At 37.9% G+C, this 25,722-nt stretch overlaps 1 protein-coding gene across 1 annotated transcript; it reads right to left on the bottom strand.

The window, feature by feature from the left end:
* Nucleotides 1–1,301: 1,301 nt before the first annotated feature.
* Nucleotides 1,302–8,999, bottom strand: LOC145771533 (septin-2B-like). The gene is made up of 9 exons (XM_082583231.1): nt 8,971–8,999; nt 7,050–7,155; nt 5,640–5,850; nt 5,033–5,167; nt 4,350–4,569; nt 4,098–4,243; nt 3,379–3,474; nt 3,023–3,086; nt 1,302–2,532 (listed from the first exon to the last, which is right to left on the bottom strand). The coding sequence occupies exons 2-9, from the start codon at nt 7,057–7,059 to the stop codon at nt 2,428–2,430; spliced, it is 987 nt and encodes a 328-aa protein (XP_082439357.1). The 5' UTR covers nt 7,060–7,155; nt 8,971–8,999; the 3' UTR covers nt 1,302–2,427.
* Between the last annotated feature and the right edge of the window lie 16,723 nt (nt 9,000–25,722).

Below are 25,722 nucleotides of genomic sequence, written 5' to 3' on the forward strand. Positions count from 1 at the left end.
GTCATCTGTCCAGCGTGTTATGATGACTGCAACTGAACTTCCTCATTTGAAATCAAACGTTAGGAATCGAGCTGCCACTGTAGTTGGATCTTCTATTAATCTGTGTTTGTGATTCGAACCGAGACCTGTCAAGACGAGGCTTTAAGTGTCGATTTTCATTCCTTTCTAAGCAAACTTATATTCATAACCTTAACTGCAGGCAGGACGTCATTGTTTCGATCTTAAGGTCTCCTCAGTGGAGTAAATCGTACACTAGACAGGAACGCCTTATTACAATATAAGTAATGCAGCGCGGTAATTTTTCCATTTGTGGTACGCAAGGAACCACATTTGGATACTTTCGCCAACCTTGCCATTTTGAAACTAACTATATTTTACGTGATACTGCCGCCTTTTTGGACACTTCAAAATAGCAACGCCCGATATATTATCAAAACAGCTACTTAGTCCAACGAGGACCTCCTATTTTAGAAGCTGATGTTGGTTTGTGAACGGGTTTTCTTCTACACAGGCCATTCATGCGTATTGCGTAACAGAAAAAATTCACCGATTCATTTGATCTTGGACGTCATCACCCGTTGGTTAAACAATGCGAAAATACTATAGCCTATTAAAACCAGGCTTAAAAATCACAAGCTGAACCTATGAAAGTGCCAAACGAAACTACTACCGGTTACCAACACAAGTCATTCGTACGACCCCACAGAAAACGCACCGATTCGACGCGCAAATCCTTGCCATTTTTTTCGAATATTTTACACGTCAGCTGAACTCGATTGATATGGATTTCACAATAATTCCAAAGTTTTTGAAAATTCGGTGATTCTGACGCAATTCGATAGAGTTGAAACATTTCTACCGGACTGGGTTGGAAGATATTTGCGTATCGTGCCAAAGACCTTTGCCTAGTCAAGAGTAACATTATTACAAGAACAAATTTTGGGATGTCTTTAATTCATGAAAACCATAACTTGCAACGATGCACAGAGCAACCTCTACCTCGCACTCAGGCGAGGATCTAGGCGTTTTTTTTCGGGGGGGGGGACAGAAAATCTGCAAATCAGAAGAAAATAACGGAGTCTGATCGATGGATAATTTCAACCATATTAATAACAAAAAAAATTTTTTCTCCGGGATAAGTTAAGTCCCCGTGGGACTGATATTGGCTGTTTAGAAGCATATCAAACCGTTTGATGCGGAAACATACAATTTTAACAATTTCTCACAAAATTTCGAGGGGGGGGTCGAGCCCCCCACCATAAATCCGCGCCTGCTCGCACTTGTTTTCAGTAGAAACGACATTCTTCATCGAACTTTTGATATATTTACAAACTGCACCGAAAACATACTTGCATGGCAATCGCAAGGTACCGTAGTTTTCACATCTATTGACGCGAAATAGACAGCAAGCACATTCAATACTAGTAAATGCTTTCGTAGATTGTTAATAACGATTACTACAATAAAAGTTAGCAGTGTAGTTATACATATATATGTGAGCATAAAAATAGGTTATGACTTCATAGAAAGAAACAGGACACGGTTTGTTTATTTTAGTGACAGGTCAAATGTTGACAAAATAAACAAAGACCATCTCAATGTTTCTATTAGAGTGCAAATGGTTATAAAATTAAACTGGCAGCATATGGAAGATAACACGTTTCAGGCTTTGAACTTGATACACTGATGCAAGGTCAATGATAGATTTATACAACAACAGTGTGGAAGAACCAAGAATGTATGAAAACAACTTTTCAGAAATGTAGTTGGGTTTCGGCATAAAAAAAAACCCGGCTGAGAAGGAACAACTTTTACGTTGACAAACGTTTCAACAACGTAAAACTGAACTGAAAAGTTGAATAAAATTTTGCGCTTATTGACGATACATGAAAACAACGTTATTTTATACTTGCAAATAGATACAACTGATACATGCTTAGTTTCAAATGTTCGATTGCATTGTTTTTACGTTATTCTAATGTACTGCAACAAAAACTTAAGCCACTGCATTTTGGAAGAAACTTGATGGAAATAACATGCGGATTACGTCGTTGCAATAAACGCTGCAGATTCATAGTAATTATTGCTGTCAAATTAACCATCTCGTACATTGAATCAACGTAAAAAGATTAAATTGACTTGGTCTATGTCAGTAAAAGCCCCTCTTTTCAGATCATATCAACGTCGCTAGACGTTGAAACGCCATGAAAAAGGTAATTTTTATTGGCTGGGATGAGTCACCCAGTACACTAGAAGCCTAAATTTGAACAAGATGACGTGAAGTTTGCAGTCTGAGGAATAATGTTTCAAAAAGAAGCGGAAATTTGTATGATATCATGACAAGAAATTGATTTCTTGCCTTTCTACGACGCGAAAGTATCAAACTGAGGAGATTAATGACTTTTTTTCATCAGTTAGAATTTGAAATCAGATTTGGTGAGACATGACTTTGGACGACTGCGGATTTTGCTGCTTGCTCTGAGCCTTCATCTGTGCTTGCATCTGAAGCACCATTTGTTGCATGCGACGAAGCTGAAAACAAAAAAAAACAAGCAACTCAATTTTCACAATTGCAATGAACAAAACCGTCCAATGCTTTCCACTGCTCAAGCTCAGTAGTCATAAGATCAGTTAAAAATTCAGACCATAGAGTAAGACCAACAAGACTAGGGTCTCGATTGAACTATGCCACAGCAGAAACACGACAAACGTGGTGCTGCAAGATTTTCAGCCATCTGATCCAATGATGGGTTATCGCAAGGTGACAATCTACATTTCGTTGTGAAACTTCAGGATGAACAACTGAACTTATCAAAAGTTGGCAGAACAGAAACAAGAATGAAAGGTTTGAAAACCACTTCTTTAGCTCATACAAGCTACACTGAACTGTGCTGTCCAAAGCTCAGTTTACTTCATTTATACCTTCGTAGACTTGCGAAAAACAAGGGTTCATATCAAGCAACTGACAATGAGATTGCTTTGACATAAAGTTTATAGAATCAGCGCAGACGCCATTGCTTACCTCGGCTTCCTTCTCCTGTAAAGCTCTGTCGCTTGCACTGGCACTTGAGGTTGATGTTTCAAGCCTAAAAGAGGGCGCGATTGTTCAGCAAATATATTTTTTCGATATGTCAAACTATATTTATACGTTAGATTACTTATAACTGAAGTAGCCTAGTGAAGGTGTTATATTAATAGGCAAAAACAATCAAAAGAAAAAACAACGCGTTGACCTTTGCAGGAATTGTTAAAAGAAGGTTATAAAACATTTTTGACTTTTAATTGTAACTTTTAGCCATCGCTTGAACGAGTACTTTCCATGAGGAACGAGTACTTTCCATGAGTACTTTCCATGAGAGGGAAAAACAAAACACTCACTGCACGTCACTCGGGTCCTTTGATTGCAGTCTCCTGGCTCTGAAGTTCTCGTAGTGCAAGTCGTGTGTGACTTCCTGCAGGTCTTGCATGTGAGTGCTGCAAACACCAACAGCTTTTATAGCAAACAATGCCGCACCAGGTTGCGTTTAATCAACGCGCATCACCGCCTAATCATAGCAACAGCCCTTTGTCATTATTCGTGCGACTCTTGTGACCGTTACAAGAGTTCTGTTCTCAGATGACATGTGTAACATGTGACCCAGCCATCCACTTCTATAAATGTGCTACCTGAATTCAACAACACCGCTTGCATATAAGTAGCTTCCTTGTACCAGACAGAGTTGGCCATTTTATTTGTCAAAAGCGTATGCCCGATCTTGCGTAGGTGTCAAAAAAGCATAATCTACTCCACTTAGCACAACTTCCTGATTATACGTTTTCCTGCACTCACGGCAACCAACAAGGCTTCATAAACATGCAAAATCCCTCGTGAGTTTCAAAGTTTGAATAAAGTCTAGTGGTCTTTCGTGCGAAATTCAAAAACGATTGCATGGGGAAAAAAGTGATTTCAGAAGAGAACTGTATGCCAGGTCAACACTCCACAGTATATATCTTTCCACACACATACACGTGTTAACTGAGAATCTACAGTTTACAATTAAAGACAAAAACAAACTTGAGAAATGTAAAGTGTCACATTTACAATTAGTTTGGCTTACATTAGCATGGTGCGCAGCTTCAGAAAGTCGCAGTGCTCAGGATTTTCCACCTCGACAACGCCCCACGGGTACAAGCGACCTCTGACCTTTTTGCCTTTCACCTCTATCATCTGGGTCGAACCAACAACAGCAAAGGGAATGCTTTCCTAAAAAAAATTTAAGTTACTAATGTTGATCTGTTTGTTATTGGAATATCTAAAAGCTTAAAGTTTTTTAAACCAGACAGTTTTTGTTTTTTCCAAAGTTACTTGCTTTGAGCAATCTCGTTTGGTCTTTGAAGTCTTCATCCTCGTCATCATCTGCGTCCGGAAGATTATAGATCTGGATGCCGTATTCCGCGATCTCCTCCAAAACCCGTTTCTTCATCCTCTTTACCTCAGCGGAAGTAAGAGTGTCAGCTTTTGAGATGACAGGAACAATGTTGACTTTATTGTGTAGAGCTTTCATGAACTCAATATCCAAAGGCTTCATGCTGAAATCAAATTTATACAATCAATATTTTATAGAACGAGCAACGAATTGGGCATAATCGAAATGGTTAGAAACAGAAAAACAAAAGATAAAATAATATGTGATGACCTTAAGCGTAACTTGTGTTTGCTTCAGGTAATGGCTAGTCGGAAAGAAAGCTATTGCAGTTCAGTTGCGTTTATATTATATAGTTCAATGTTTTCCTTGCAAGCATCTACGACATATAAAAAGCGTGTCGCGAGACTTTAAAAACAGCGTTTCATGAAATCAAGATTAAGTTAGCAATCTTGAGTGCTTGCTTCAATCATATCCGATGATGGAGAATAAATGATACGTTGAACTAATTTATATCAGTACAAAGTGCCGTGCAATATGATATTGAAAATTTCATAAGTTACAAAATAGGCTTTTTCCACAACAGTTGATATTTTTACGCTGTAACTTCACCAATCAATGTGACTTACCCATGGCCAGCCGAGGAAATAAAATAAAAGCAGCAGTGCACTCTGTTGTCGATAATATGGCGACGGTTCAAGCCGCTTTCATCATGAAAGTACCTCTCAAACTGGTCGTCAACGTACTGTATTATGGGCTTGTAGCTGTGGAAATGAGGATCATGTAAGTTTCATTTGCGGTTCAGGTCCATAAAAAACCGTACATTTATTGCACAAGCGTATTTTTTATGGAAATGATTTGAGATTATAGGCTCAATACCAGTTTATGTGTTTTCAAACAGTATCAAATAAATTGATTTCGATCGCAGTGTTTATTTTATGTTGTTTTTTTGTTCATTACGTGACAAACAACCAAAGGAAATCACGCAGCGTGACAGGAATAACTTTATTACCATTACCTGACGTGTGTGACATTATAGATGGTGATTGGTGACATTAATAACATGTTTTAAAAGCTGATTTAATGACGAATTTTTCACCGTTTACTTAAGGTAAAAGCAGATCAAGGTAATGAAAATTGTTCTTACACTTCATACATTGTCTTAACGTTGCTGGACGCAGAAGTGATGTAAAAAGAAAACTTTTATTAGTTTGGGAGACAAAAGTAATTTCTTACCAGTCGGAACAATTTATAGCGTCTCCATACCCAGGGGTATCAACAACTGTCAACCGAAGCTTAACCCCTCTCTCCTCTATTTCAACAGTACTAGCATCGATCTTAACCGTCTGCTTGACCTTATCAGCCGCACTATAGACATGCTTCTCCGGATAGAGATCGGTTAAGAACAAACTATTTACTAGAGTTGATTTTCCCAAGCCGGATTCTCCTGCATAACGTATGAATTAGCAAATCAAAATAGAATGTCTGTAAAGGGTTAAATAAACGCAATAGATGATAATGTAAAAATAATTTGGGCCCTAAAATTGATATAATTTAGTGCATAAATACACTTAAACATGATACTGCTGCTTCAAATACAGAAAAAAAACACTCCGAACAAAGTAGGCCACCACGACAGGTAAAAGTGACTGGAGTGTATGAAGAAGTTTCGGTCGAAACGACTATGTACGTGTTGGAGCATTGATTCTTCAAAAAATGGTGAAGCTTAGCAGACGAAATTCATTGAAATATTTATTGCTAAAAGGGAATAAGTCAATTCTAAACATACGGCCTCAAATTAGAGTAAACGGGCGCTTTGAAGCTTTACGAATGATTTTCAACGTAAGAAAGTAGGTACCATCAATTACAACATGGTCCACGAATCCAAGTTGCATTACTTTTCTCTATGAACAACAAAACCTAAGCTCTAATACGAAGAACACTAGAGTAAAGGACTTCCGAAACAAGCAAAACCAGTAACTAAGTGCTGTGCCACTTGGCTTTTAAAAGATTTTGTTGGTTCACCGAACCGCATCGGCAAGTCACGAAATCAATGATGTGAAAAGAATCTCACAAGAACGTAGCACAGACGATCGATATAATTCGCAACGCTAAAGACTGAATAAGATTAAAATGCTAAAATAACCACTCATCTATGCAGGAACACAGCATACCATACTACTATACTCCTTCACAAATCAGTCTAATCAAGAAATGGCAAGTAGAAGTCAAATTGTTTAAGAGTCCAAGCTTTACTAAACTAAGAACTTCTGTAATGATTACACATTGCCAATAATTTGTTAGCATAACTTTCTAAATACCACTGGCGTCAAAACAGTAAACATTGCAAAATAAGAAATGCAAAGCACAAGCCTGGAAGATCCATTCCTTTTTAAGAATATAAAGCATTTTTAGCGTTTTTATAAAGCGATTAAAGCTGACCTACTACTACTTCTACATTATTATAAACTATTCTTCTTGAAATTGGAAAATAGCCTACCACATGATGATAAATACGGAAACCATCTTGATATGCCTCAACCTGTCATCACCTAACGTCCTATACGTTTGATCAATGGCGAAAGTTTTACTCAATCAAAAAAAAACTTTTATTATTTAACAAGGCTTTAACAAGAAATGCAATACCTGCTACCATGAGAGTAAACTCAAATCCTTTTTTCACAGACTTCCTGTGCACCTGATTTGGAAGGTTGGCAAATCCAACATAACCAGGTGTTTCAGGGTTGTTAAACTAAATAGATAACGTATATAAATTAAATTGCTTGTCTAGTAGTTGATGCTACAATTAGAAAACAATTTTTATCAAATCAAAAACGGCATTTAGATATTGCAACATAAATAATAACATGGATAATTAAATATTCAAGTATTTTTACTACCGGTATATCAAAACTCAATATTTCCTATACAAACATAGTTCCCGCAACTTTACAATAATTAATTTGAGTTTTTGAAATTAAACTGAAATCTATTAGTGTCTAACTGTCTATGGCCTTGATTTTGCAAGTTAGTTCTGGCAACGCTTTAACTATTATTGATTTAAGTTTTCAACTTATGAATATCTTTTTATAAAATCTTGTCACCATAGAGTTAACACTACCATTTATTATACATCATTTGCAATATGTTACCAAGTCATTGATTTGTTGACAATGCATTTAATGAATGTTGTAAAGACAACTTGTAAAGAGACCAAGCGATGATAAATTTTCATTTGCATAACAACTCCGGGATCATTAACTTTGAAGGCATGAGAGTAACTTGTCGAACTAGCCAATTGCTGTGTATGCCAGGGGTCTCCAACTCAAATTGCTCTGAGGATCAAATAAATACCGCATATATACGGCTCACGGGCCGCATGTTTGAGACCCTTGGTGTATGCTTTGTCAAATTTGTTCTTGCATATTAGTAAAAAAAAACACATGAAGGACTGATTCTCAAATTTTGCAACAAGTAAACTTGTATAAATGTATAAGATCAATGTTTCAACGTCAATAATTCTATGAAACAAATCTTAGTGTTGCCAGAACCTTTAGTCATAAATGAACTTGTCTTGACATTTAATCAATAAATTTAATCAAATATGATTTTTAAAAACAAGCTTGAAAACACTTCAGCGAGCGAACAGCAATGGAACATGCATTCTTGTTACATGCAGCAATCATGGTTAGCATAAACTAATCATCCAAGAGCATTGCACATGAAAAGAAAGCTCTGCTGCCTTAGAGCTGCATGCTAAATTTGTTAATCCCCTGGTAGACGTGAATAAACATCACTAAACTTGTACAAAAACTATGATTGGTATATATTGGTTTTTTAACAGAAAAGGTGAAATAGGTATTAAACAAAATTGTACAATACACAAACATATACTCAACTTAACAGTCAGGCCATGAGTCAGGCTAACAATCAGAATCAACGATTATACAGTCTGTATGCAACAGAATGAAGCTATACAGTAATCTATCAAAAGAGCAATGGCTTTACTGGTGTGATTCAATATTCACAAACTTGATGGATACAGGTTCTAGAATATTGTTTCCTACAATCCAGCACAGTGTACAATTGCTTAAAATTCAATTATGCTCTCCAGTCTCCAAGCAATTTAACTGAGAAAAATCTCTTTTTCAGGTTGATCAAACGGCAATGAAACAGAATCGACTTGACACATATCTTTTATAAAATAATCTCTTCAAATAATTGACTTCAAAAGCATACAATGCTGTTTGACATGCATACTATACAAACATCACCATTCACCACACCAGTCATGCTAAAACAATGCTTAAAGTTATTGAATTGTTGTATAGAGCATGCAATTTAACGTTGCCTTCAAACAAAATGGAAACCTGTTAAAAGCATAGCAGAGAGTTGATCATAAAATTAAAAAATACAAACTTTTGATTGCGTTTGTTTAAATCATTATTATTTAACTGACAAAGCTTGCAATTTTACGTTGAATCAACATAAAACATGGTAATTTTGCCAGATTAGGATAATTTGGAAAGTACAGTAACTAAAAATATCGAGTTCTGGGGAGACCAACCTTAACTTTTGGATCACTTCCCTCACGTTCTCTGTTAGCTGCCTCATATTTCTTACGTATTTCGGACGGTTTGTAGTGCTTTACAAAAACAATCAAAGATATGCTTTATCATGTTTGACTAAGGTGAATATATATAATGTACTATGTTATAACTATAAAAATAGTTACAACCATATAAACTGGCCTTGTAATTTATAAGTATGGCTTCCAGCAATGTTACAATTACACCACTTTTCACTGCATTAACATGCAAAGAAAATTCTCAACTACAAAAATTGAATTTATCTCTATTAGTAATAGTAGGGTCTGCTACTATTCAGCGAGTCCAATTCGGCTAGTCCGATTCGGCGAGAGCCCTTTTTGACGAGTTCCCTATTCGGCGTTTTTTAAAAAAAATTTTTTTTAATTATTGGGTATTGTAGCCTAATTACCATTGTCGCTTTTACATCGTTTTAACGTCGCTAAACGTTGAAATAAGACCCTAACCCCTAACTCCCAACCCTAACCTCTAACCCTTACCCTAAAAGGCAATGATAATTAGGCTACCGTACCCGATAATTCAAAAAAAAAATTCAAAAAATTGCCGAATAGGGAACTCGCCGAATAGGGCACTCGCCGAAACAGGCCATTCCGGTAATAGTAAGCCACTTCATTCAATCAAGTCATAAAAACATCATTACTCTACATGCCATTGCTAATTTATGGAAAGCTGTCATTAGTCCAAAAATTTTCATAAAAATATCTTTTTTTACTTGTTTTCAAATTAGGTTTCATTAGCTGCAAAACTGTTGTTTCTCTAACTTGTCACTATTTTATGATATTATTTTTAAAAGATGGTACTGCTATTTTGCATTCATCAAATGCTGGCATTTGCACAACAATCTAACCTCTTAGTGTTATTTATTAAATAAGAATCGATTTCGCTATTAATAGCATCTTCAGCTTATTCAAATAGAAAAGCGTAGAAAAGTTATCTTAGGGTTAAAAAAACATTTCATAATTAACGCATTTTCTTTACAATATAATTATCTTCGAGGTACAACAGTTTACAACATTAGCAAGAATGCATTCAAAATTGACCTAATGTACATTGATGTGGTCAGTGAGAATTGTTGTTGAAACAAACATAAGTACGTATTTCAAGGATATGTTTGCACACACCATTGAACTGTTACATAAATACTTGAAAAATACAATAATTACATATATTGCAAAGGATTGATTTTCAAACCACAGGTCTCCACACAGGGCCACATCTCCGCTCATTACAATGGCCACCTGTGGAGTCTTTTTTTTTGCATATTACTTTTACTGATCATGGCTGCTCCTTGTTCAAAACATGTTAAATTGTTTTGAAACTTTTAAATATTGCAATCACTTTTAGTTGCCATCAGCAACTGATGCATGCAAAAGTTTAGGGACGTTTGTGTATTGGGAACTCTGCAAATCAGACAATGCTGGACAAGCCATTTAAATGATTGTTTAACCAGTGTGAACAATTTTGAATAAAATTCTAACTAATTCTGCGATAGCCGAGTTTGAGCTCTGAGTCTAATTCATTCTCAAACTGAAGATTGGTGATGCTATTAGGCAAGCTTCTATTTCAGTTGTGATCTGGGTTTTTTTTTTTTTGGTCATTTATCGGTCATTGCCCGATTTTTTAGTAAAATGTCCGAAAAAAATACAGTTACTTCGGTCAAATTCCCGAAAAAAAATAATGTTGTAGCTAGTCAGGAAGTGCATATTTTGGTTTTTATCAGCTACTTGAAAGAAAATATTTTCATCAGAAAAAATGACCGAAATAAATAAAAAATGACCGAATTTTTTCAAGTCATTTCAGACAAATGACCGAAAAGTCTCAGCGAAAAAAAAAAAACCCAGGTTGTGATCTTCCAATAAATATAATACGCCATAGTGCTTGGCCCAAAATGGTGTGACTGTGTGAAACCACTTAATCCACATAAATACCACTATTAAATGCTTCAGAATATAAATATCAAGAATGTGACATGTTCTCCAAATTTACATTCACAAAATATTTTCAGTGCTTTTTAATCACTTTCAATTTTGTGTTTATGAAACTTCAAGTTTTTTATCCATTTTGTTTGTGCCTGTACTAATCTTTTCTTAGCTGCAGTAAATCCAAATATATTTTTTATTTTCCAAAATCACTTAATTAGTGGATCAACAGTTTTTAAGCTCAGTTCGTAATTTAGTTATGAACATTCATATGACTGAGTCTAGAACAGAGTGAGATAACAGGTCTGATATTAAAATAGTAAAACCACACAATAGAAAGCATGCAATTATTTCATTAAAATACCAGTTATAAAAACATTTGCTGGTTTGCAATAAAAAACTTCTCATTTTAACTTGGTATGGGAATATATAGAATGATTTCAAAATCCAAACAGTACATTTAGTAACTGCTTTTCAGCAACATGTATATAAACTGTACAGAATGCAATGAGCAAATGATTGCAAAAGTTATTTTCACTACCCTACCACTGATATAAAACAAGTTTAATAGATTATTATTTTTCCTGAGATTAAATTAAAATTTAAGTACTATGGCATAACCAAACCATCAAAATTGAGCGTAATCAATTGTTAAAAAACAATGAGCATATTGCACAAGATTTTCGATACACGACTAAATGCCGTGGTCCGAATGACCTTATCCCTAGGCCGCAAGAGACAAATGACGCAAAGCCCTAACGCCACAAGACTTGGTTATTTCTCACTAAAATGAATTGGTTTTTGAATGAAATATAACTAACCTAATGTGTGTATGAAGCAGCGAAGAACGAGATTAACTGGGGGGAAGCCATACTTACACTTAGAGTTAATAATAATAATAATCATCTTGTTTTTATTTGCGCCCATTGCGATAACATACCGTACACTGCAATCACAGATGCGATACAACAGACGACAGGAAGCAACGAAGTGACATAGTCTTCGAGTCAGCTGCACCCCTTAGTTTGTCACATTCTTTCAATTATTAAACTTTCTCTTCAAACTTGTCCACTAAGGTGAATTAGTATGAACTGTTATATACCAAAAATTGCGCATGACTAAATATTTATCTCAAGTTAAATATTGCTGTTTGACTGCACGTCCAAACCTAATTGGTTGTTTTCAAAAACAAAAAAGTGCAGCCGATCTCCTGTGTTGTTCCTTAAGCAGCAAGGGGCGAGATTAACTGCGAAAAGCCAGACTTACACTGAGTTTGCCAAACCTTTCTGATAAGTCAGATTTCTTAGCAGACGTGTCCATTAAGATTAAAACTCAACAAATAAATTAGCGGCACTTTCATCCTTATTTTGTTAAGTGCATGAAAACAATTTTTGTTTGCGAAAAAAATGAAAATTGAAATTGCTACTATGGCAAATGAAATAAATAACAATTCGTTTTAGTGGGAAATAACCAAATCTCATCTTTATTTTATTAAGTGCAAAATCAAATTTGATATTTTGTTTGTATAAAAAATAAATATATACCGTATTGAAATTGCTACCATAACAAATGAAATTACTATTATATTTAAAAAAGTAATTTTTGTAAGAAATAACCAAGTCTTGCATCATTCATGTAATGCGTCATTCAGACCTTGCACCTATAGATGGCATCACTCGGACCGCATCATAAAGGCATGTATCTTAAGATTCTTAGCACATAAATGAATGGCAGAATGTTAACGGTAGTTAATATCAATTTTCATGATAAACTATTCAACACCATGATGAATGTAGGAGTAGGTACTAATAATAACTGAGCTGCTAGTATATAAATAAGCACATGCATGAACGCAGCATTAGTAATGACGCCAAGCATTTGCATCTAAACTATCGTTTAAAAAGAATATGAAGGTCTATCAATTTCAAAAAATGTTTTATCTACAAAACTTCAACGTAAACACATGAATGATACTCCCAATTGTGGTTATTTGCACACCAGATAATCACGTGGTTTGGTTTATCATATAAATATGACATTGCCAAGTTTGCCAACTATTTCCAAACATTTGTTATTAATTACAGATAATTGCAAGTAAAATTCTATTAAACGTAATAAAATAGCTGGAAAATGAATGGTGTGGTTAACCAAATTTCGACTAGCAATGCACTACGATACACACGAAATGGGGTAATCACATAGACCTACTGTATGTGCCAAACATCTTCATACAATTAATTATCTGATTGATGATTTAATCAACTTGCTGAGTACCCTAACAAAAGGTTTGTCTAGTAATCTGGTTTTTCATAATTAGTTAAACGTAACATTTTCATCTACAAGGTACAAATGTCTGATTTGATTACTTGTGTGACGTTTCAATTAAATCAGTGCTTTGTACTTTTCAACTCAGTTACATTCTTGCGTTCTTTTCTCGATAATTGCGTGGCATTTGACATGACTTGAGGTGAGTCTACTACTGTAGTGTAATCGACTACAATATTCCACTTTGACTTTTACAATTATCAGATTTATTCCTATAAATGGCATACAATTAATAATAGCTCAGTTGGTTAGCGCGTCACTTCTGGAACGAAGAAGCTTCAAGATCTTGAACAACGCACGTTAAGTTTGCACTTGAACAACGCACGTTAAAGACTGCTCACCATTCAGCGGCATCTATGGGTGGAATAATTCCCAGCAACAAGACTTCAACAATCAGAAACTTCACTCTGTCAATCTCGGTGATCGGGCCTGCGTCAGTGATTGTGTCAGTGACAGACCCTAAAAACCTAGAGCTACAAGTATGCGAAACTGCCAGGATTAAGTTCTGCAAGAAGCTTTCCCGATCAGAGGATAAAGATTCAATCAATCAATAATTATATACACTTTAAGATTTAGTTTTAACCAACTGATAGTTTTCACTTGAACATTAGATGGGATTTAGTTTGAATTGAAAGAGTTTGATGCAATATTCATACAACAATTGAACCATTTAAGAATGCAATTGACCAATTCTGTCTGTACTGTGTATTATACGTATGTAAAAAAAACATTAACATTTCTCAAGTATCAGTAAACCTGCCATCTTTTGTTCTATGTTTAAAGTAGGCTATCACTTTAAAACAATTATAAACACAAGTGTGATTGTTTATCAGTCAATGTAACATGAAAAACACAACTTCAGCAAAATTTTATTTTATGTTGAAGGTACCGTATTATACAATATGTGGCTAAGTGGAAAACTCTAACTCTACTCGCTCCTTTCAAATTTCAAACGACACAAAGTATTACCAAAGTGAATGTATGTAATTGTTCTTACCTTTGAATCTGAGCATATGATGAGACAAGACATGAAAAATAAAATGAAGTTTTGTTAGTATCACAAAATGTTCAATTAGTCTTTAACAACTACTGTGTGGTTCTAAAACTCACCTGACATGAAGAAGTTTATAGCAAGCCTACTGCAATAAAAAAAGTACTAGATTACGGTAGGCTATACAAATTTTCTGAAATACAGGGTCAATATGTGTATTGTGTATTTGCAAACCATTGATGTAATTGCAACCACTTCACAAGTATTTTGTAATTGAAAGTACCGGTAATTTGACCGAAAAAATTTAACAAACTTTTATTTATCAGTAATGTGATTGATTAAATAACATGATGCGTTCTACTGATGCAAATTAAGCTAAACTATGACAAGATGTATAAATTGACAATCTGCTTTTATTCCGACATTTTGTTTAGTCTAGCATGGCAAAACACAAGATCATGTTGCTGAGTGTTTTGCCAAGCTAGACAGGTAGTCACAACCTGCTCTATCTCTCTGAAGAAGTTTTTAGTTGTTGCGATACCTCTTGTGATAGTTTTTAGCATAATTTGCACAAGTAGAATGCATCATGTTATTTAACTACTGTAAATGCCTGGAGAACAGCCTCATTTAATTTTCAATGTGATTGAATCTTTATCTTCAGACTAGAAAAGCTTCTTGCAGAGCTTAATACTAGCAGTTTTGCATACTTGTAGATCAGAGGAGACAAAGGCAAAGCTGCGGCCCTCAAAGAATTTTGTGTGGCTCGCAAAACAATCGCTCATGCATTAAAGACAAAAAAATCTCAAAGCTGTTTGATGCCTTCACTGGTACACCTTTGCTATTTTCTTGCCCTAAACACTAACTTTCAAGGTTTAAAGTTAGAAATTGACAAAGTGGCCCGCGACCGCAAAAAGATTCGTCACCCCTGTTGTAGATGTAGAGGCTTTGATGTTAGAATTAGATCACATTCACAACTTGTGTAATCTTTTCACTTTTAAAATCGAAAGCATTTTTTTCCTGAAGTTTTTTACGGACCGTTTTATCAAGCGGATCGTGCAGAATTATTCTATCAGAATCCTGGAGGCATTTTGAAATTAAAACAGCAACCACAAATGCGCTATTGTGATTTTAATACACACAAGTGACACAACAATACTACCAATTCATTACACGCTTATGAGTATGAAAATATCTTCCTTAGAGTAAAAAAAGAAACTAATAAAACTTTTCTGTTTTTGTTAATATAAAGTCCCTAGTTTTTGTGAACCAACCCAGCAAACTGTCCACTTGCAGCAAGACAACAAACAGTTTACCAGGCTCATTTTTTAATCGTAAATCGATTTCCCTATCACAGTATCCTCAAGAGCTCAAGCAACCTTAAACTAACAGCAGTTGTTTTTTTTATTTTTCCTTAAAAAACTCACATGACGTAAACAAAAATAATTGATAAATCGTTTTCTACTCAATAACGGTCTCACGAATTACCCATAAGTACCCATAAGCACCATAAGTACCCATAAGTCGCGTCGAATTACCCATAAGTACCCATACGTCGCGTCGAATTACCCATAAGCCCCATAAGTGGCGTCGAATTACCCATAAGCCCCATAAGTCGCGTCGAATTACCCATAAGCCCCATAAGTCGCGTCAAATTACCCATAAGCCCCGTAAGTCCCGTCGAATTACCCATAAGCCCCATAAGTCGCGTCGTATTACCCATAGGCACCATAAGTAGCATTGAATTACCTAGAAGTAACGTCGAATTACCCATAAGCCTGTATAGTGTAGAGTGTAGTCTATAGCCGTCTAGAAGCCTAGTAGTCGGCTGCATAGCCGAGTGGTGAGGAGCACTGGCTGGGCGTTCCAAAATATAGTTCGACACCGCTCAAGAGCAGGACACTTGAAGGCATGCCTAAAGGTGGACACAAAGATTGGCTTCATTGCCTTCCCGTCCGCTTATGTGTAATCTGCAGTTTGCTGCAGCAAATGGAGTGTTTTGTCCGATAAAACACCTTAACATTGGACAATTTTCCCTATGAACCAGGTGACTGCAGCATAGCAATCGTTCTCGCACTCAGCCAGAGACTTAATTCTTGCTTTAAACTTGATAATTAAAGAAAAAAAAGAATAATGGCAAGGGTGGGAATCAAACCTGTGTCACCAAATTCAATAGCCCTTTGGCTTAACCACTCCGCCACGCAAGCGCTCGTAAAACCTTCGCTTAATTTGGTTTATATGGGTAATGTTTCGAGAACGCTCACAATATTATCAGTTTAGTTTGTTTTTATTTCTGACCATCACAACGAAAAAACAATATACGACAAACTTAGCACAGATCTATAAAAGGTAGAAGCGACAAAACGCGGACGTTATAACGTGCACGATACCAAAGCAGGACAATCAGTTTAACACGACACGGTCGCAAGTCGCAACAGCAACCTGCAGATTACATATACGCTGACATGAGGCGTAAGTAATTCCACGTTGCTTATGGGTAATTCGACGCGACTTATGGGGCATTTGGGTAATTCGACGCGACTTATGGAGCTTATGGGTAATTCGACGCGACTTATGGGGCTTATGGGTAATTCGACTCGCGTCGAATTACCCATAAGTTGCGTCGAATTACCCATAAGCAACGTGGAATTACTTACGCCTCATGTCAGCGTATATGTAATCTGCAAGTTGCTGTTGCGACTTGCGATCGTGTCACTTAAAGTGATTGTCCTGCTTTGGTATCGTGCACGTTATAACGTCCGCGTTTTGTCGCTTCTATCTTTTATAGACCTCTGCTAAGTTTGTCGTTTATTGTTTTTTCGTTGTGATGTTCAGAAATAAAAACAAACTAAACTGATAATATTGTGAGCGTTCTCGAAACATTACCCATATAAACCAAATTAAGCGAAGATTTCGCGAGCGCTTGCGTGACGGAGTGGTTTAGCCAAAGGGCTATTGAATTTGGTGACATGGGTTTGATTCCCACCCTTGCCATTATTCTTTTTTTTCTTTAATTATCAAGTTTAAAGCAAGAATTAAGTCTCTGGCTGAGTGCGAGAACGATTGCTATGCTGCAGTCACCTGGTTCATAGGGAAAATTGTCCAATGTTAAGGTGTTTTATCGGACAAAACACTCCATTTGCTGCAGCAAACTGCAGATTACACATAAGCGGACGGGAAGGCAACGAAGCCAATCTTTGTGTCCACCTTTAGGCATGCCTTCAAGTGTCCTGCTCTTGAGCGGTGTCGAACTATATTTTGGAACGCCCAGCCAGTGCTCCTCACCACTCGGCTATGCAGCCGACTACTAGGCTTCTAGACGGCTATAGACTACACTCTACACTATTGTTCCAGACAATTGTTCACCTAATCAAACGTCATATAAAAACCGTTCAAGTCTACTGAATATTACGTCATGGAAGTTGCTAGAAAATGTGCCAAAATTGCACCATCGTTCATAAGACTTGTGTCAAACCTGTTTAAACCTGTTTCAGTTTGAAACCTGTTTAAACATGAAACATTGGATTACCAGCTTTGAACACCTGTTTTGAATTGCGTGACAATGTCTTTCATTATTGCGTCACAGAACTGCATACGTGAATTTGAGATATTGATATCTGTTCTGGTCATTCGTAAAATTGTTTGTTGGAAGTCAGTCTCATATTTAACTGTTTGCTTGGTGCTTGCTAGCTGGACAAACTTTCCGTCTTTTATCTAAGTAGTTTGTATTGTAGTGACAGTTTTTAGAGGCGTACGGTGTTGCGTTCCATTTTCGATAGCCGCGGGCTAATTTCACAGGAATACACTTTTCGAAAAGACGTTTCAAAGAGTGTTTCTTTTTCGGTCATTACATGCAGACGAACGGATTCGGGAATCTTACGTTACAATTTTCCCACGAAGAGATTATGGTTTACCGTTGTGACCATAAAAAATAAAGACGTGGCTTGTTAGCTGGTAGGCCAAGAAGCACTTCGAAGCATAAAAAAATAAAGACGCTCTTGTCAGTTGGAATTTAGAAGCAGAAAAAATAAAGACGCTGTTGTCAGTTGGAACTTAGAAGCACAAAGAATAATAAAGAAGATCTTGTTGGTTGGTAGTCTACAGAAGCAAAGAAAATTGGTGACATTTCTTCTCGGTTGGTAGGCTACTGAAGAACTTTAAGCTAAAAAGTAAAGACATTTCTTCTCAGTTTGCTACTGAAGAAAAATAACTTTGACATTCATTGGCAAGAAAGAAGATTAAAGACAATCCATCTGTGCTTGAAGATTCAAGTGAACGAATCCAAGCAAGTTTTGTGGACTTTTGGACTTCATATACTCGTACAGCTACGGTATCGTGCATTTAAATTTTTTTATTTTTATTTTACGGTCTTTGCAGTTAAGTTTTTTATAACTACTGTAATTTTGTGTGTTTGTGTAACTTAATTTTTTAATTGTTAAATTTAGCCCCAACATTTTAATATGTCTACACTCGGTGGCGACAGGGACTCGGCCGCCGTCGATTCGACTGAGTTTAAGCCTGATGATGTTCTTTGCGGTCGGGCAGGCCAGTCTGGGGAGGGACCCAGTAACGATGAGGCTAAGTCAGTTCGAGAGGCCCGGCATCTTAGAAGGGATATTTTGACTCAAATTGGGGAACTTTCTGTAGCCCTAGGTTCTTTGAGTGATAAGCAGGAACTGTTAATTTTTCGATCTAACTTATCTACTCTAGAAGAGGAATTACGGCATTTCCATGCTCTTTTGAGTAACATTTGTAACTCTGCAATTCTGGCAGAACTTCGTGATAGGGTAGATCCCGAAATTAACTCGTTAAAAAATAACTTCGAACAAAAAGTAAATGAGTTCTCAGATATGTTGGATGCTGACATACATCCTGAGGATAGCGCCTCAAATGTAAGCACTAGGATGTCTGAGAGCTCGTCACGGATAGTTGCACAAATTAACCTGCAGCTAAGACGAGAGGAGCTCCAGATACAAGCTGACGCTGAAGCGAGAGCTGCTGAGGCCGCCACGAGAGCTGAGACCATACAAGTTGAGGCCGAAGCGAGAGCTGAAGCGAGAGCTGCTGAGGCCGCCGCAAGAGCTGAGGCCATACGAGCTAAGGCTGCCGCGAAAGCCGAAGCGAGAGCTGCTGAGTTCGCACTCAAAGACGCACAGTTGAGGGCTGAACAACGTAAAGAGGTAGCTTTGGCTGAATATCGTTCAGAGTTGGGCTCCCGGCGTAGTTCTAAGAAGGGTTCTTCTAGCCATTCCAGAAGTGAACATAAATCGCAGTTTAATTTACATAACCTTTTCCAGACGCCTGTTCAATCTGTAAGTGGACCAGTGCAATCCACATGTTTTCAAGCTGTTTCAGGAGGTCTCGGGGCCGCGGCTAAGGGTCTTCCGAAGGCTGTAGAGCCAAGGTCTGCGAATTACAACCGAACTCCTCCCCCAGAGCGTACAGGTCACGGGGCCGCCATTAGCAGTAATGCTTTGCCCCCTTCACAGTTTTCTGCGCCGCTAGTTTTTGATCGCCCAGCTACACGTAATTTGGGTGGTTGTGAGAGGCGTGTCGCGTCTTCTGATTTTAACGTGTGTGAGGATCGTGATCGGGCTGTGCACGTGACTGAGCCCCCTCACCCCCTTAAGGGATATAGCTTGTCTTCTCCCGCTAAATCGAGTTCTCAACAGCAGGATTGCTTCTTTGAATACCAAAATAGTAGGACGATTTTCGATAAGGCGGCCTTGATTGGTTACGATGGTAATAATATGCCATTTGTTTTCTTTAAAAATCGTGTTACGGCCTTAATGGCAGCTTCGCCTTTTAAACGAACTCGTTTGACTTTGTTACAAGCAGCTTGTGTTAGAACAGCTGCGCAAACGATTGCTAATTTGGTTTCCGACACTCCAGGCTTGTCAGAGGAAGACAGGATAGAAATGTCGTTAGCTCGCTTGTCTCAACGTTTTGGAGTTCGTGGAGGTCTTTTCGCCGAACCGGAAATTAGGAAGTACCGCTATGGTAGCAAATTGACTTCGATCTCTTCCAGTGATTTGAAAGAGTTTAAAGATGAATTGTCGCAGTGTCTGCTTTACGCGCAAGCTTATGGTCAGCGTGATAAATTAGAAGGACGTTTTGTTTTGGATTTGGCTAAGCGACTCCCGTTTGACGCTAAGCAGCGTTATCTTGACTTTTTAGGTGATCAGTATGGTGGCACTGATGAGCCTACTTTTCAGAGTTTGTTTGAATTTGTAGTACGGGAGGAAACGCGCAAGTCGACTGATTTTAGCATTATGCTAATGGGCGATTCTGGTGAGTCGCAGCATTTTAAAAAGTTTGGCAAAGGAAAATTGCCTTCATGTCCGATTAGGCAGACGTCGGTAAAACCCCATCATAATGTGATTCCAGGGAGTTCGCAGTACTCGACTGCTGTTGGCGCACCGCGCGGTGGTGTGGCCAGACGTAGTGACATACCGGCATGTTTTTATTGTTCGTCACGTGGTCAAGTTGAATATCATTTTTTGTCTAATTGTAAAGAATTTTTGCGCTTGACACCTAAAGGTCGGAGAGATGTCATTGTGAAAGCTGGCAAATGCTTGAATTGTTTGCGCCAGCATATGGTTAGGGATTGCGTTCATGCAAACAACTGTCGTAAGTGTGTCCCTAACAACGATAGGAAACATTATTTTCTTCTGCATGAATTTTATGTGATGTCACGTGATTCTCTGGATTTGATTGGCAAAGATGATGCTGGTGCCAGAGTTCCTGTGCGTAATGTTAAGATTGGAAATGTTAAAGCAGCTTTTAACCGCGTTACTGCTGCTCGTGTTTTGAATCCAATAACTGGCAAATCGAAGTTGGTGTATTGTCAGCATGATCCTGGTTCGCAGTTGACGTTTGTTTCGAGTGATTTGGTGTGCGAACTTGGTCTTAAACCGTACGATAAAGCGTCGTTTAAAATGGATACCCTGGCTGGTCAGAAAGCTACTTGTGCTAACCTTGTAAAACTCAACATCCAGTCGTTAGAGACAGATGAACTGTTTTGTGATATAACTTCGATGGTTAACCCAGCTTGGGCTGACGATGTTAAAACTTTACCGCATAAACAAGATTTAAATGGTTTCCGTCATTTTCATGACGTGAATATGTTTCATTTGAATGATTGTAGTACTGTAGATGTACTGATTGGCAACGACAACGCTTATTTGATGTGGGCCAAAGAGGAGCGTGTTGGTGAAAATCGTAGTGAACCGCATGCTTTGCTCACTCCTCTCGGTTATGGTTGGCTTGTGGTGGTAAGTCACCCTTAGATGAAAGCGTTGCTAATGTGTGCAGAGTGCAGACGTCTTCAGAATCGGATGTCATCTCTGGCTTTCAGCGTAAAATTGAGTCTCGTGATATGGAAATAGCAGACCTGAATAAAGTCATTCAGGATTTGACTTTGCAAAATGAAACCTGTGAATTGTCTCGCAATGACATTTTGGCTAGAGAACTTGTTGAACCGAATATTGAGTTGAAAGATGGTCGATTTGAGATACCTGTACCGTTGAAGGAAGTTATTAATTTACCTAACAATCTTGTGTTGGCGTCAGATAGAGCTGCTGCTTTAAGGAAGAAGGCTTTAAAACAACCTGAACTTCGTGATTTCCTTACTGACACCATGAAAGATCTTAAATCTAATGGCTATATTGAGCGTGCTGGTGAAGCAGGAAATGTCAAGGGATTTGAATGGTATTTACCATACTTTGTGACGTCACAATTAAAAAAGCGTATTGTTTACAATGGCAAGTCTGAATTTCGAGGAACTTGTGTTAATGATGTAATGTTTTCGGGTCCTGACTTGTTAAACCCTCTGGTAGATGTCTTGGCTAGATTTCGGCTTAATGGATTTGGTTTCGTGGCCGATATGACCAAGTACTTTTTTCACATTCTGGACTCTTCAATACGTAAGCCCAATTTCATTGAACTGCTTACGTACACAGGCAGTGCCGTTCGGATCGTGAACGAACGCCCTTTGGTACCTTTGAGTGACGACCCTAGCGATTTTACTGTCATCACCCCTGCCTCACTTTTGACCCCATACTTGGACCCATACTGTGCTGTTGGAAAACCACATGATCGTGACCAATTAAGAAGGGATTATCGGTTCAATTTGTCACTTTCTCAGCAGTTTTGGAGTAAATGGATCGATTTTTACTTGCCAGGTTTTCAGGGCCGGAAAAAATGGTTAAAAATGGCCGAGAATTTGGAGCCTGGTCAACTTGTAGTGGTAGGTTCTCTCCAAGACATTGGTAAACGTGGGAAGTATCAACTTGGGAGGGTGCATGAGGTGGTTCCACAAATTAGGAAAGGGAAGCCTGTGGTTCGTAGAGCTAAAGTTGCCGTCTGCAACTATGATGAGAGTACGGGGAAAGTGAAAGTAGACTACGTGTTGAGGGATATTTCGTGCCTCGCCCCCGTAAAGAACACCTAAGTGTTAGGGTTTGAGCCTGGTTCTGTCTGCGGTGGCCGACTTTTGTTTGAGCCCGGAACAGTCGGTTATTATCGCAACCATTGTATATAGCGTCATTTTAGCGTGTACCTATGGTACCAATTTCATGTATCGTCGTGTATTATTCTTATTGCTGTTCATTCTTTGCATGCCCTTTGTATTTGCGTATCAACTTAAACGTGAGTGATTCAAACAATTTGTGTATCATGTGTTTTTATTCATTTGCTCACAATTGTCGTTAATTCTTTTTTAGTTATGCCATGTCAGACTGTCATAACTAGGGGCCGCTATGTTCCAGACAATTGTTCACCTAATCAAACGTCATATAAAAACCGTTCAAGTCTACTGAATATTACGTCATGGAAGTTGCTAGAAAATGTGCCAAAATTGCACCATCGTTCATAAGACTTGTGTCAAACCTGTTTAAACCTGTTTCAGTTTGAAACCTGTTTAAACATGAAACATTGGATTACCAGCTTTGAACACCTGTTTTGAATTGCGTGACAATGTCTTTCACTATTGCGTCACAGAACTGCATACGTGAATTTGAGATATTGATATCTATTCTGGTCATTCGTAAAATTGTTTGTTGGAAGTCAGTCTCATATTTAACTGTTTGCTTGGTGCTTGCTAGCTGGACAAACTTTCCGTCTTTTATCTAAGTAGTTTGTATTGTAGTGACAGTTTTTAGAGGCGTACGGTGTTGCGTTCCATTTTCGATAGCCGCGGGCTAATTTTACAGGAATACACTTTTTGAAAAGACGTTTCAAAGAGTGTTTCTTTTTCGGTCATTACATGCAGACGAACGGATTCGGGAATCTTACGTTACAATTTTCCCACGAAGAGATTATGGTTTACCGTTGTGACCAACTATACAGGCTTATGGGTAATTCGACGTTACTTCTAGGTAATTCAATGCTACTTATGGTGCCTATGGATAATTCGACGCGACTTATGGGGCTTATGGGTAATTCAACGCGACTTACGGGGCTTATGGGTAATTCAACGCGACTTATGGGGCTTATGGGTAATTCGACGCGACTTATGGGGCTTATGGGTAATTCGACGCGACTTATGGGGCTTATGGGTAATTCGACGCGACTTATGGGGCTTATGGGTAATTCGACGCGACTTATGGGTAATTCGACGCGACTTATGGTGCTTATGGGTACCTATGGGTACTTATGGGGCTTATGGGTAATTCGTGGGACCCCTCAATAACTCAACCGCAGCTTTCACCAGTGATGTTGTTCAATAGCTGTTGTATTTCCGTTTGATTAACTTAGATATACCACACTTTAATAGATTACACACAGACCACTTTATTGTACTTTCTCTCAGCTGAATCTATCTCATGCTCTAGTCTCGTAACAGTCGCACGTAGTACAAACGATAGGCTAGTGAAACGTAACAATGGTTTCTATGACGAAACACTACATCCCTCCTTTTTTTTAAAACTTCAAAATACGGTACAGATCATATAGTTAATGCAGCTTTAACATTGAAAAAAAACAAGAACATGAATGAGCTTTTATGAACTGCTACAGCTGCACTTTAGTGGCGACTCAATTACGAAACAATTGGTGACACAAACGGTATGTACAACTGTACATAGAACATCAGACCAGGCTATTACTATTTCGACGATATGCCTTAATATGCAAGTATGAAGCAAGACATAAACAAATAAGAAAATTGTTAGTATGTGGTAGGTTACTCCAATACACGTAAAAACAGAACTACACAATATTACCACATACAGTAAACATGTTTATGTGAGAACACAGTCATTAAACCTTGTTGGTTTAGTTATACAGCGAGAAGATCTACGTTCTGGCATTTGTAAACGTGGGGTTGATAGATTCATTGAATCTGATTCATCGACAGTGACTAGTGGTGAGTCGTAAGTCTCACTTTCACAAGGACTATTGTCTGGACTGATATACTTCTTAAAGTAAGACGAATTACGTTTTAGTTCAATACCATCTTTATCCATAACAGTAACCTCACCCTTTTCTTTCGAGACAACTGTTTGAGGGACAGGTTTAAATGTAGGAGACAATTTAGAAGTTTTAGGATTTCTAACTAAGACTTCATCACCCATTTTTATTTCCGACTCTACAGCCCCCCTTTTTTCGTCAGCATAGCTTTTACTTTTCAATTTGTTCTCCCAATCACGATCTCTGACTTCTTCGTCGAACTGTTGTGGCTCACGACACAATTCTGGAAGTTTCGTTTTCATTTCTCGTCCAAACATCAAATAGTACGGAGATGCATCAGTGGATGACTGTGGTGTCGATCGATAAGCCATCAGGAATTTACTGATCTCCTCTTTCCATTCTTTTCCGTCCACATGTGCAATTCTGATCGCTTTCATCAACGTTCTGTTTTGTCGCTCCACCTCTCCATTTGCTTTTGGCCACAATGGCGTCGACTTTTCATGCTTTATGCCGTACTCGGTTAAGAAATTTTCAAACTCTGAAGAAACAAATTGTGGCCCATTATCAGTTCTCAAAGAAACTGGCACACCAAATCGTGCAAACACAGGCACAATTGCGTCTAATATTTTCGTGGTGGTAGTAGACTTCAAGACAGCTATTTCATAGTACCTACTGTAATAGTCTACAATAACTAAAATGTTTTCACCGCTTGGCAACGGTCCAAGAATGTCAGCAGAACAAGCTTGCCATGGACCGTTCGGAGGAACCACTCTTGTCATCGGCTCCGGTCTTGCATATTCGCTTGTCACTTGGCAACCATGACATTTCCTACACAACTTCTCTGCATCACTGTCCATTTTAGGCCACCACACTTTCGTGCGTAGTCTATTCTTAGTTTTAACGATTCCCTGGTGTCCTTCATGTGCGAGCTCCAAAACGCGTTCTCGCAAAGACTTTGGAATTACTAGTCGTGTTCCTCTTAAAATTAATTCACCATAACAACAAAGTTCATCCTTGACATGTAAATAGCTAAATTGAGAACACTTTGACCAATCGCCAGATTTGACATA

Source organism: Aplidium turbinatum, chromosome 6, assembly GCF_918807975.1.
Source record: "Aplidium turbinatum chromosome 6, kaAplTurb1.1, whole genome shotgun sequence".
Taxonomy (NCBI): Eukaryota; Metazoa; Chordata; class Ascidiacea; order Aplousobranchia; family Polyclinidae; genus Aplidium; species Aplidium turbinatum.

What these genes read in the sequence shown, in the direction of transcription:
- LOC145771533 (XM_082583231.1), bottom strand. An exon ending in ATTTCCTCGGCTGGCCATGG is followed by an intron (nt 4,570 to 5,032) that starts GTAAGTCACATT and finishes ATTTGATTTCAG; the next exon opens with CATGAAGCCTTTGGATATTG. An exon ending in ACCAAACGAGATTGCTCAAA is followed by an intron (nt 4,244 to 4,349) that starts GCAAGTAACTTT and finishes AATTTTTTTTAG; the next exon opens with GAAAGCATTCCCTTTGCTGT.